The sequence below is a fragment of the Pipra filicauda genome, unplaced genomic scaffold (genome assembly GCF_003945595.2).
Source record: "Pipra filicauda isolate LSUMZ 115617 unplaced genomic scaffold, ASM394559v2 scaffold23_size5868930_pilon, whole genome shotgun sequence".
NCBI lineage: Eukaryota > Metazoa > Chordata > Aves > Passeriformes > Pipridae > Pipra > Pipra filicauda.
The window spans coordinates 2699325-2713146 of record NW_024104354.1 but is presented as its reverse complement, the minus strand read 5'-3'; the positions used below and the strand labels follow the sequence as shown (position 1 = coordinate 2713146).

Sequence of the window (13822 nt, the reverse complement as noted above, 5' to 3'; positions counted from 1 at the left end):
ATTCTGATGCCAAAAGATTCAAATGAAGGCTCCAATCCTGCAACTGGATCTGTGTAAATAGTTGACAGGGCATACAAGCAACTTCACATAAATAATTAATGATCATAAATAAATAATGATCATTGCTTTGAGGTGTTTCTGTATTTATTTTGAAACAAACGTGGCACTATTTGCATTTCTATTATAGCAACAGTTCATTTCTGCAGGTTATTTCTCTAACAATAAAATACAAAATTATTAACCATTTTACTGAAAGCATTGATATAGTTACACAATTTCTGAAAAGCATGCTACTATTTTTGTCAGGTGGCTACATTAACAAACTCAGCTATAACATGAAGTTAATTTGTACCCAAAAGTGAGTAAAATTTCAATGTTTTCCACAGTTTCAAGCAGAGTATATTAATGTTTAAATGGAACGTATTTCCTGTTCTATACCACTACACCATTCACCTCTATATTTGTATTTTTAACTCACATATCTTCAACTCACAAAATTTCAACAGCCCAAACATCATTATGCTGGTATAATCGTAGCAGCACAGCTATAGTTCATGTTCTGTCAGCATTTCCTTTATAAGCTACATTCTTCACATTTGTTCCTTGGCCATAAAAATTCACGCCAAGATGAAACTTTGTGTAGGAATTCCTATACTAGTAAACAAATTTTAAGGAGTATAGATTAATATGGTAAAGTAGAAGTTAAAACCCAGCATTTTTAACATAAATGTTTTTTGACCTGAAAGCACAGACCACCCATAGTTAAAAGAATAAAATGGGTTCAACGTATTTTTTGTCTAGATCTTGTATAATTTACCAGCTACAGGACGGATAGAGGAATAGTTTGGTTTATTAACCCAATGCAGACACAGAAATAGACACACAAATACTACTCATTTAAACAGGAAACCTAGCAGCTCATTTCCAAGGTTTAACATTTCAGCTGCTTTAAGATTCTCATATATAACACAAAGTACTGTTTGCCAAGATGTAGGAATCTGCTCATTCAAAAACAGTCCCAATTCAGAAAAAGCACCGGTGTACTTCACTTACAATGGGAAATATACACAAGGTTTCAGGATCATGTAAATTTTATAGTCAAGTTACAAATCTGAAAGAAGTTTCTTAAATGGAAACACTGACACAACCTTCACTATAGTATTGCAAACAGCAACGCTATTTTATAAATCTTATTTTTTAAAGTAGGTGTGGAAATTTTTAGTGTAACAAGGGATAAACTGTAAATATAACACCAATAATTTCAAATTTCAAGCAGAAGCCCACTTGGTTGATTTGCTCAGGCGTTTTATTTATTTTAAACAAGTAGTCAAAATTTTAAGGAACTACTTTTTGTGTGGTATTCTGCACTACTTTTCTTTCACCTAGCTTGGGGAATATTATAATTGCCTGTTGGTAAGTTTTTTACAGAGGCTTCCTAATGATAAGAAAATTCCGCTAGTAAACCTTTTTTTTTTTTAAATTATGTATTTACAGCTTTATAATTTTACACTTAAGTCCAGTGGTTGTTTTTCCACCTGCTTAAGGAAAGAAATTTTGAACTAAGCATCTCTCCTCATCTGAAAATTCCAGCAAAGTAAAAAGTTATGACTGGTATGAAAAATAGTAACAGTCCACTCCAACAAAAATTTTAGGATCAAAGGACCACTGACTGTCAGCTTTATGCTACATCTCTCACATTTCTAGAGATCTGCAGTGAGAATCTGCCCTTGACTAATAGTCCTGCCAATTTCAAGCCCTGCCTGTACATGTATTCTCTAACTGGAATCAGTGGCTACAAAGCGGCCAGCGTATCGTTAGTCACAATACAACAGTAAGGTTGTGAACATACCTGAGCAATGTTCAAGGTCTAGAGCATTGGAGGATGGGCAGGACAAGACAGGACAGAACAAAAATAAAGGAAGAAAAAAAGAAAAGACAAAACAGTGACTATGAGGCCAGCCTCAAGGATCCCCAAGTCAGACTAAGCCCTCCCATTCTAAGGTATAAAAAGAAAAAAAGTTAACAAAACAAAACCCAGCTTTCAACTACTCTAGTACTATAACATGCCAATATAACAGAGTACAACAATGCTTTAAAAACTAATGAACAATAACCAGTCTCCTACTGTCTGTCAAAGGTGTACTTGAGGCTGGCCTTATAGGAAAAAAAAGCAATGCAAAAAAAAAATCATATTTTAAATCTCTACTTTTCAATTTAACATTCGTAAAGCAATATACAAATGATAGGAATAACAGGTCCAATTAACCTAATATGATCTCATAAAAAAATAAAAATAAATTAAAAAAAATCACTCTCTGTACCTAAACTGTTTTGCTTAGTTAGCTATAGCAAAGAAAAGAGAAAAAGAATAGTGCAGATTCTATGCAGAATTAAATCATGTTACAGCACAGTACAGTACCTGCTTATTCAGACCTAGCATATTGCAGACCATATCCCTTGAATACGGTTGTTCCAGCACATATCTCAACAAAGCAGTCTGTGGCTCAAACAGATCCTTGAAAAAGAAACAAGCAATCACATACAAACATATATTGCCTCAAAATTATGTTTGATACTGAGTTTATGTTTAACAGAATTAAACAATGTAAGAATGAACGTTTAATTTATGCAGATATGTACTATCTGGCAAATTGTCTTGGTCTCTGATAACCAAAAGGAGGAAATAATCACGGCTCTTAAGAAGTGGCAGATTTTATGAGGACCAAGCAGAAGTACATTGTTCACCCAATAAAAGGATAGAACAGCCTTGAACTCAAAGGAAACAAGGTAAGAAAACTGAGGAAACACATGACCGAAGTGCACAAAAATCACGCGTAGTGTGAAGAAATCAGATGTGGAACAACTGCTCACTTCATCTTTCAATAGCTGAATAACATTAAAGAAAAACATTATCTGAAGCTGGGTTCAAAACAAACAGAAGGACCTGATTCCTCAAGCAACGTGAAGTTGAAATATGGCACTCCTTGTCAAAGGAATGTTGAGGATACTAAAAGCTTAAAGGGGCTCAAGAAGAGTCTGAACAAATATTTGGAAGATGAAGGTTAACTAAATACACAGAAATCACATCTGTCTCAGGAAATACACAAAATGATAATTGCTGTAGATTACGAACACTATACATGTTAATAGAGACAGTATCTTTATATCCTTCCTTAGACAGGATACAGGGAATGGGATGCTGGACAACGTGGATTTCTGTCCTGATTCTTTAGAGTTTTTAAGTTCTTTTAGTACATCACTATTTCACACTCAATAGTTTTAAGTTCAAACAAGCTAACTTAAATATAAGTTTGAATTGTAAAATTATCTTTTTTATGCAATGATGAAGAACACAGAAAAGATGAAATTACCATCCCATTGTCTTCCACATAGCCACTGCTTAATTACTTTTCCAAACAACTCTCTGTTCTCACTTGCTGTCTCACACACACACACCCACAAAGTACATTAAATTATGTCTCATGTTCTTCAGTATCCTGGGCAGCAGCTGAAATTCCCCTTCCCCCAGAAAATTATATAGAAGTTTCATATTTATTGAATATAACATATTTAAGAAGTTTAATAAGGCATACCTTATCATATGGTAAGAGACCTTTCAAAGGAAAACGAAGGGTTGTAGGATCCAGCTTCCATGAGTTACACATGGCACCTGAGTTATTTACCACAGGAAGGAGACTACAGCGACCTACATGCAAAGAAACATAAATTCTAAACCAATGAAATTGGCCTATTCCCTAATCATTTTGATGCAAAAACTGGCCTCAGACACTTTTATGCTCTCCTTAAACTTCCACTGCTTAAAGCTTTTGACCATAGGATTGCTTCAGGCTGATTTTATTTATCTAACCAATTTTCAACTAACAAAATATCTAAGGAGTAAAATCCCCATTTATTCAGATTAGGTACCTTAAAAATAAAAATATTTGCAAATACCAAGCTAAAAGTACCTTTTTAAGTTACCAGAAGACTGTTCCCTTGCCATTGCTTGACCTAGGGATTTGATTTCAGTACACTGATGCTTTCCACAAAGAAAATGCCATCATAAATCTAATTATATAATCTAGTCTTACAATTTCCCTTCATTCCCCCTGTGGGTAAGATTCTGTTCAGCAAACAAGTCAAATGTAGGGGTGTGTATTCCAATTACACTCAGTGGAAATCTAGTCAATTCAGTCAGCATAGACCAACGTGATTCAGCTGATCACACATGAAGTGATCCGTAAGCTAAATTTACACTTGTTAGTCAGTGTAGATTAGGCACCTGGGATTTATTTCATAGGTACCAAGCACACCTGTATATCAGCATCTAAATTGAGGTGCTTCAATTTTGACTTTTGACAGTTCAAATTCCATGACTTCTATTACCCAAATTGGCCATACTACTACCAGATAAACCAAAAAGTAAATATTTATTTCTTCCCTTCAACCATAACTATACAACTCATTTACACATAACAATGCTCGGAAAAAATTGTGTGCGATCCCCATGAGTCATATAAATAAAAGCTATGCCACACTTTCAATACAAGAATAACTACAAGCTTCTGAAACAAAATGCTTTGAAACATTACAGATGAATTTACATTCTTAATCTCTACACTGAATAAGCTCAGCTGCAATAAAATCTAAGAAGGAAGGCAGCTGTTATTAAACTACTTAATTTTCAAAGCAAACATAAGACACTTCTATCTTCTGAAGAAAATGAAGCAAGCATCACAACTAAAACAGCAAATTTTGATCACTAGACTTCTAACAATAAATGAAGCTGAGCATTTCTTTCACAGAAAAGTAGAACCAGAACTTATATGAGCAAGGAAATGTTCACACAGAAGCCTGCAACAACAGAGTGAGGGCTGAGCAGCTACAAAAGCTGCAATGGAAGTTGAAGTCAGAAAACACCCCATGACTAACACACCAGCGGATATGTATTAACTCAAAATCCCTGAGCACAGAAAACCTACAATTTTCTTAACGTCTACAGTACTTAGAAAACATATGACCATGTAACAAGTGGTTAACACTTAGTAGTTAACACTTCCATTACCAGGTTGTAGCAAAAAATTATTTTGATCTCATCAATATGAATTTTCCCCTTCAAAGCAAAATCTGAAGGGAATCAAGCCTGAGAACTGACAAGAGTAAAGACATTTCATGAAACAAAAGACCTGACTCATTTGACTTAGATGATATATGTCACTAAGGGTTATAAGAAACAAAATAGTTCAAATAAATTAATTTATTTTAAAGTCATTAATTAAGTCATTCTCTTACCACAAATGGAATTTATCCTTGCTGTAGGTCTGAAGGTATCCACAAAATCTGATACTAAATTACCTAGTAACTGGGTGAGAAAAGGAGGAAAAAAATAAGAATTTAAGTTCCAGATAATGATAAGGAGCATTTAAGACTCAATACTTTACACATTCTAATAAAAATAAAGGAATCTACTAAAATAACTAGCTTCCTATAGATTTCAACAAGTCAGAAAAATCATTCAGAACCTAAAATCACAAAAGAAAAAATGTGACATTAGAAAGAAGGTGCAGGAAGCACTCTTCTCAACTTGCACTCAAGCAAGAGTTTATATAACTGCTTCTCCTATGCAAACTATATTATTTCAATGCATAACACTTAGTAACAGATGCTTTAAGGCAAGCTATAATTCCTGTTCATAATACATCTGTTTACCTCTGAATAACAACTCCATATAGACAACTGACACAGATTAGTACACTCTAGTTTAAATCTTGTCTCAAAAGTCAGTAATAATTTTCCCACTAATTCAAGGGAGTCCAGATTTTATCCTTTTCGTGACACCTATTTATTTTAACAGAATGCAAAATTAAAAACTGGATCAATATTACTTTTTTTTTTGAAACAATGACCATTTTCATGGCATCAAATATTTTTGTATCACTGAATTTAAACACAGCTGCTTCTGCAATCATATCAAGCCTGCCACTTAATTTATATGACTAAACACAGAGCTTACTGTTGAATGCATGATTTTAAATCTCCATGAAAAAAATTCAAGTAATTTTGTTTTGTGTGCAACAAAACTCCAGATTACAGTATTTGATATATCATTACCCAATGAGGAAGTTTTCCTTCGGGGTATAGTTTTCTGATTTCTGTAACTGCAAAGTAGGCAGGTAACAAACATGCATTTCTTTCCAAAATGTAGGCTACCACCTATAAATGAAAAAATACATCAGTGTAAAAGACTTTGAATAAGGTAAATGAAGGTGTAGTCTGCCTACTAATCTGAGATAGTCCATTAAAACAGATAAAAGAATTAAAATACTTTTTCTGAAGTTGTATTCTGATAGTACTACTCTAGTCTAAAACTTGTTTTTAATTGTATAAGCCTAAGTTAGACTGTCTAAATCTAAGTAAAACCATGCCTCTATGTCTGCCTACAAAGTACTGCCAACAATTACTATTTTTATTCACTAAGAAAAAAAAATAAAGAAACTAATCTGAGTATTAAATCTCATACATCTCACCTTAAGCAAGTCAAACATTAGGCCTGACTCTCCTGTTAGGGATTTTAATGCATATTTAGGATATTTACGAAAATTGCTTTGTTTCCTGCATAAAATGCATTTACAGTCAAGAATAAGGGCACAATGGCTCTTTCCTGTTTAAATGTACCAATGTTCAGAGCCATCCCACCTATTACAAACTCACTAGCAACAACAGAATGAGGCCTATCTTTTTCTGTAGTGATATAGTATTCAGATAGTTACCTCTCTTGCTGCTAAAAGCTGCTGTACAACAGCTGAGCTCACAGTGTTTGGAATTGTTAAGATTTTCTCTAGGATCACTTTCAACAGGTCTCGAACACCCTAAAAGAAAGCACGTAAAATTAAGTAAAATTAACATCCCCAGATATTCTTTATTTTTGACAGAAAGATTACACAATCAAAATGGTCAGACAATATTTTGACAGAACTAGATCTTTGTTGCTAAGTGTCAGAAGACAAATGGCTGCTGAGAATTTGAACACTAATGACATAAAACTGCTTTGGAATGTCTCAATCTTAGGATACCTCAGATGAGAAAGTAACTGTTGATATTTTGATGTGGATGCAGAGACATCCAACCTACAATGCCTCGTGCAGGCGGACCAGAGTGCTATGCTGCGTTTTATTTTGTAGTTTATTTTGCTCTAACGCAATCAACAGTGCTGATGAGCTGATTCTCTGCAAGACATGCGTGGTTTCCTACTCCTTCCACTGGAGTTGTACTCTGCCAAAGACTCAGCTTTCCGGACCCTTCTGCTATGTAGCAAGAGGAGTTAAGCAGATGACAAAATTTCAGCCTTAATGCTTGATAGTGTTACTTTCATATCTATATCACTTCTGCAACTGCATTAGGGTTATTTAGCCTGTAACTGAGAAAGGATGAAAGGGGACTGTGATAGCGAAAAGAGTAGGAAGAGTTACATTGTAAATACAAAATTACCTCTTAAGGTAAAGCTCCACTATGAAAAAGCATTAAAAGTGGTCTCACTGAAATTTTTTTCTCCTGTAAGCAAAGCAGACTTTGAAAGATTGGGTGTCTCTGACATAAAATCATAAAAACAAAGCTACAAACCAACATATTTTAGCACAGAGAAAGGAATGTGGAAGATACCTTGTAGTCTACACCTCCAATAATCTTCCGGACCAATTTAAACGTTAATGCCCACAACTGAGTCCTTTCCCATTCAAGCGTATCAGAGTTTATCAGAGATTCACAAACCATCCTAGCAGAAGATAATGCAAGAATGAATGAAAGATAATAAGCACATGTTTTCCAGAACTAATGGTACAATGTCATTGTAAAAATACTTCCAATATTACAATTTCCATCTATCTGATCAATTCATTCCAACATAACTTACCTGGGTGGCAAAAGTCCAGTTTCTACTGCCATTGCTAGGCAGTCATAAAGAAAAGAAATTCTTTTAGGACTATGCTGGCTATGAATAAATCTTACAATCCACTGGACGCACTGTTCGTGGGACTCCTGAAAAAGCAGTAGAGGGGAGAAAGAATGCATTTACAGGTAGTGAAACAAACTACAAAATTCATATAGTATCCTACTATGAAGAAATGAAACTAACATAAGAACACGACTACGAATTGGTGGAAGTGATCCACCAATAGTCCAACCTATAGTTTTTCCTACAAGTCTTTTGATCTTATCTTGAAGAAGTTCACTTGTCCAATAGAAGTTGTTCAGGTATCCAGTACAAGAAACATCTCCTAGTTTAACCACTGATTTCTACAGTCAACTTTGGTTTTCACATATAAGTTAGCACGAATAAAGTAAGACAGAACTGTTCTATATTATTCTTCCCTTTTCAAAGTCATAATCAAATTCAATAAAACTAAAGTTGACCAGGTCTCCAATGGAACAGTGATGGAACAGTGCCTGGAAGCACCTAGGTTTTGGAAGGTAATTTTTAAACATAAACATCTAGTTTCTTTTTTTTTTTAATTTTTGCCTACTTATTCACTTATACTAGAAATTCTGTAACAAATTACCTTTATCTTGTTTATTTTGTTACTGTTTACTTCCATTTGTTTATTTTGTTACTGTTTACTTCCATTTGTTTATCTGTATTTGCACTGCACACCAACTTCTGCTGAACAACTATATAACATTACAAATCTCAAAACTAATTTTTGTCTTGCAAAATCTTCCTATATTCTTTACTACACAATATCTGAAAGCAGATTCTGAATGACTGGACACAGACCTTACAGCTAAAGTGCCTGTCTACTAGACGAGGTATCTTTATATTAAAGAAAGTATATAAAGTACACATAAGCAACAAATAAAACGTTAACCTGGGAAAGACTGCTCCAGAACTGCCTAAAAGCTCCCAGGCAGCTGATCAGTTTGGTTCTCTCATCTTCAGGAGTGTCCATAAACATACTAATGCAAATAAGAACATCAGTTATTAGCAGAACCCAATGAAACAAGTAGAAAAATACATCTTTGCAGAAAATCTTGCACAAATAAACTAATATTACACTTACCCAGGAAAAGCTTCTTCAATTACTTCTGTTTTCTGTAAGAGAAAACCCCCGAGTGAGCTACTGTTAAAACGTGTTTTTTAAAAGGTTTTCTAGGAGTGTCACCCACCAGGACCTTATCAGCTATTGTCGCCCCAGTGTTTCCAACTGTGAAGTTCCCATATCTACCAAGAAGCCCATTCATTTGTGCTCTACAAAACAGTGACTTAATGACCCAATGACTTTGGTTCATAAAGGGGAAGTCCTGTTTAATATAATATCTTTCTATCATAAGGTCACTTGCCTAGAGGGCAAAAGGAAAGCAGTAGGCATACTTTTTATGGATAATGCTTTTACTACTATCCCTCACAGCATCCTTCTGGACCAGCTGTTAAACTGTGGGGTGAGCGGGTTCACAGCACGCTGAGTAAAGAACTGGTTGGAGGGCAGAGCTCAAAGGATTGCATTGAGTGGGTCTGCATTTGGCTGGTGACAGGTCACTAGCAGTGTTCCTCTGGGCTCAACTGTAAGGTCAGCGCTGTTCAATAAATTTATCAATTATATGGATGCAGGGGTTGAATGCACCATGAGCAAATTTTTTGATGATACTAAACTGAGAGGTTTGTTGACTCTCTGAGGGATGAGAGGTCATACAGAAGGATGTGGCAATTGGTGGCATGAAATTTAAGAAGTGCCGGATTTTGCATCTGGGACAGAGTAATGTTGGGCACAAGTATAAATCAGGAACATATTGGCTGGAGATCAGCCCTTTGGAAAGGGATCTGGGGGTGCTATTTGACAGCTGGCTCAATGTGAGCCAGAGGGAGCCCAAGCAGCCAGGAGGGCAAACCCCACTGTTTGCTGCTTGTGAACACTGTTTTTAACCAGTCGGCCAAAGAAGTGATTATTCTGCTGTATTAATCCTTGGTGTGGCCTCACCTTAAGTAGTGTGAGTAGTTCTGGGGCCCGCAATTTAAGAAGGATGTGGAGGTCCTTGAATGCACCCAAAGCTAGTGTAAGGGCTGGAAGGACTGTCCTATGAGTAGAGGACTTTGGGCTAACTGTGCTTCATTTTGCAGGCACCATTGTGTGAATGTATTTCCACTATTTGTTCACACCTTATGCTGTCTGAAGAAAAAGACATTCATCTTCTCACAGTCTCCTTCAAAGCGCCTCCTTAAACAGCTTATTCTGCCGTAAACTCAGTGCACTGAATTTGGTGTTGGGTAAGCAACGGTTTTATGCCCTTTTTATGCCCAGTCCTGCTCTGCGTCAGCTTTTATGTAACACGCAGCGAAGAGCGATTTCAGCCCTGAGAAAACCCCCTCCCCCCACGGATCCACGGATCCCTCGGGCCCCGGAGCCGCCGCTGGCACAGCGCCAAACACGGCCGGGGAGGGCGGCGAGGCTTCACCGCACCAACTACGCCAGGAGAATCAGTGGCCCCTCTTCCCGCCGGTTTTCATCTCCTTCGAGATGCCTCCACTCCGAGAGGGCGCCCGGTGGGCCGCAGGGACCCGGACGAACCCCGGGCCTACCCACAACCCTGCGCCGCCGGCGGCGCCCCGGGGAGGGACTCACCACCACCTCCTCGAAGATGCTCTGCAGCTGCGTCTCCATGGGCACCATGGGGATGGCCATGGGGCCGGCCGGACCCCGCCGGGCCCTTTGTCAGTCGCAGAGCAAGGCGCCCGCCACCCCGGCTCCCGCCCCCGCCGGAAGCTCCTCCCGGATCCTGCTCCCCGGGAAGCGGCTGCTCGGCACGGCCGTTCCGGGCGCCGCCGCCCGCCGCTGCCTGCCCGGCAACGGGGAAAAGCGGGAACAGAGGGCGAAGGGGGAAAGCAACAACCACTTAAAACTTGGGAGTGATTTGGGTTTGGTTGATTTGTTTGTTTGTTTTTGTTTGTTTTGTTTTTCTTTACGAAAATATTTTCTTAGGCTTCTTTGTTTTTTGAATAATCCTTTCTTACAATAATTTGGCAAAATACTGGTTCTGGTTCTTATGGCAATCATCCCTTGCATTATTGTGGGAATATAGTTTCCTGAAATTACTGTGGAGTCATTAATTCGCATAGTAAGTCATAGAACAAGCTGAAAATGCATTTGTCTGAAGACACCTAGGAATACATTATCACAGAATCGCAGAATTTGTCAGATTAAAAGGGACCACAGTAGATCATCCAGTCCAACCTCCCTGCTTAGGCCAGGTCATCCCAGAGCACATTACACAGGATTGTGTCCAGACAGTTTTTTAATATCTCCAGTGAGGACGACACCACAACCTCTCTGGGCAACCTGTTCCAGTGCTTGGTCACTTGCACAGTAAAGTTCTTCCTCATGTTTAAGTGTAACTTTCTTGCATCAGTTTCTGCCATTGCCTCTTGTTGTATTACTTGGCACCACTGAGCAGAGCCTGGCTCCATCCTCTTGACGCCCTCCCTTCAGATACTTATAGACATTGACGAGGTCCTCTCAGTCATCTCTCAAGGCTGAAACAGGCCCAACTCTGTCAGTCTTTCCTCATAAGAGAGGTGCTCCAGTCCCCCAATCATCTTTGTTACCCTCTGCCGGACCCACTCCAGGAACTCCACATCTCTCTTGTGCTGAGGAGCCCAGAACTGGACATAGTAAAATACAATAGTATTACACTTAAAAATTAGTATAATAGTATTACATTATGATCACAAAGTCATTAAGGTTGGAAAAGACCTCTAAGATCTTCAAGTCCAGCCATTAATGCAGCACTACCAAGCCCACCACTAAACCATGTCCCCAAGTGCTACATCTACACGTTTTTTGAATGCTTCCAAGGATGGTGATTCCACCACTTCCATGGGCAGTCAGTTCCAATACCTGACCACCCTTCCAGTGAAGAATTTTTTCCTGATATAAAATCTAAACCTCCTCTGGTGCTACTTGAGGCCATTTCTTCTTGTTTTACACCTTGGTACATGGGAGATGAGACTGACACCCACCTGTCTACAACCTCCTATAGGGTAGCTGCAGAGAGCATTATATTTATGAGGTGGTTTTTATACTAAAAATAAATGTAAAATGCCAAATCAAGCCAGTTTTAACATTTTGTGGGTCTCTGATGGTGACACTGTATTTTCTGAGCTGTCTGTGGCTGTTTAGCTGCAAACCTAAATTCAGCTAGTGCTGGTAATCAGATGCAAACTTATGTTTTCAGCAGAAAAATAAAGTTGATTGTCTCTCTGTTTGATCAACTATCAAGCTGATAACTGAAGGCCTCAGAGCAGTGTGAAGTTAACATTTCCAGACTCAGAACTGAGTGGAAAATAGCAGTGTACTCATAGGGGAAAAGCTTACATGGAATTGGATAAATAATTATTTGTTCTAAATGTAAACAGCTTTTGTGTAAATAGACCTAGAAGAATACATAATATAAACAACGAGAAATGCTATAAACATCAACCATGTTTCTGTAATACTTTCCACAAGAAGTACCGTGGGAAATTGTGATATATGGGGCACCAGTGCTTGCATACCTAGCAGAGACGTGTTGTAGCCAACAGGCACAGTACATGTTGAAGGCAGTGCTTCCTTGTCAGTAATGGGAAATATCTGGTTAGGAAACAAACAATGCTTACCTGTGTATTGTTTACCTACATATACATGTAATGGATGACCAATGAAAACAGAAGGAATATAATTGAAGGTCTGCTTTTACTTGCTTGTATTGCTCTTAAAACTGGGTTGCCTTCTGTCTTAAAAAGAGGTTCTTTATTCTGTAAGAAATGTTCATAATACTCTTCACTGTATGCTTATTCAAAGTGTGTTGCAGAACAATCTGACATACCCATGTATGTCCTGTCAACATCTACTGTCAGTACTTGTCCATCCTGGGCAGATGGACTTGTATTTTATCAAAATGGCAATGCCCAGGATAAGTGTGTACTCAAATTCTATGCCAAGCTCCTAATCCATTCCCATAGTGACCCAGAAGACAACTGGAAATGCAGCCCCGAAGAAGTTGTTTTACTCATGCTAATACCTTATTCTTATTTTGAGGACCAGTCTGCTATTTTTACTGTTTTTCTGCCTTATTGCTCTGTCACACTCACTGGCTAACAGCCATTCCTATCCAACCTTTTTATGTACCACGATACAATCTGTACACTACTTTGTGCCTAATGCAACTTTACCTTGATTTTAGATCATTAACCAAGAGGCATTCTAAATGGTACTTACCATGCCAGCCCAAATCTAACTGGTCACCGTTATTAGACAGACTTGGTCTAATCTTAACTAGAGTCCTGATCCACTACTTGTCCCAAATACTATACCATAGAATTTTGAGTTTAAAAACTCAACCACTCAACCATAATAGCCTTGAACCCCCAAAGAGGTCCAAACGGTGATTTATCTCCTAAACGAACACCTCATCTAACCAGATCTCATTTTAACAAAACTGAACTACCTATGATCCTATATTTGTGTAGCAGAGTAGTAGAGAGAAGACTCTTGGTCAGACACAAGAAGTATGACACTGGTTATGTGGATTATTATTATTAGATTTATTGCTAGTACAGTATCTAAATATTGCCAATACAGTATACAATATAAGCATGTTGAAAGGGTTATCATATAAGCAGCTAGGAACATACAGGTTTACATTCTTTATCCTTACAGAATGCACAATCGCAAAGCATCAAAGGACCTATGGAACTATTTCAAGATTTTATCACCAGATTTTGGTGCTTTTACTCACCCATTGAAAAGTGAGTGTTCTTTGGGCTGGACATCCTCTGCAGGTGTCCCTACCAGGATAG

The 13822-nt window shown here is 37.8% G+C and overlaps 1 protein-coding gene across 2 annotated transcripts in view; it reads right to left on the bottom strand.

Moving 5' to 3' along the window:
* The window catches only part of MED23 (mediator complex subunit 23), a 36353-nt gene extending 25631 nt beyond the window's left edge, over window positions 1-10722 (bottom strand). Inside the window, exons 1-11 of one of the 2 annotated variants that reach the window (XM_027751929.2) lie at window positions 10611-10689; window positions 9054-9085; window positions 8862-8949; window positions 7910-8034; window positions 7660-7771; window positions 6771-6869; window positions 6112-6213; window positions 5293-5362; window positions 3594-3706; window positions 2420-2515; window positions 1850-1867 (exon numbers count right to left, since the gene is read on the bottom strand). In XM_027751929.2, the coding sequence (XP_027607730.1) occupies window positions 1850-1867; window positions 2420-2515; window positions 3594-3706; window positions 5293-5362; window positions 6112-6213; window positions 6771-6869; window positions 7660-7771; window positions 7910-8034; window positions 8862-8949; window positions 9054-9085; window positions 10611-10670 (915 nt within the window). In that variant the 5' untranslated portion in view covers window positions 10671-10689. Of the gene's footprint in view, window positions 1-1849; window positions 1868-2419; window positions 2516-3593; window positions 3707-5292; window positions 5363-6111; window positions 6214-6770; window positions 6870-7659; window positions 7772-7909; window positions 8035-8861; window positions 8950-9053; window positions 9086-10610 lie in introns of both variants that reach the window. The other variant, XM_027751933.2, reaches the window with a different exon arrangement.
* Between the last annotated feature and the right edge of the window lie 3100 nt (window positions 10723-13822).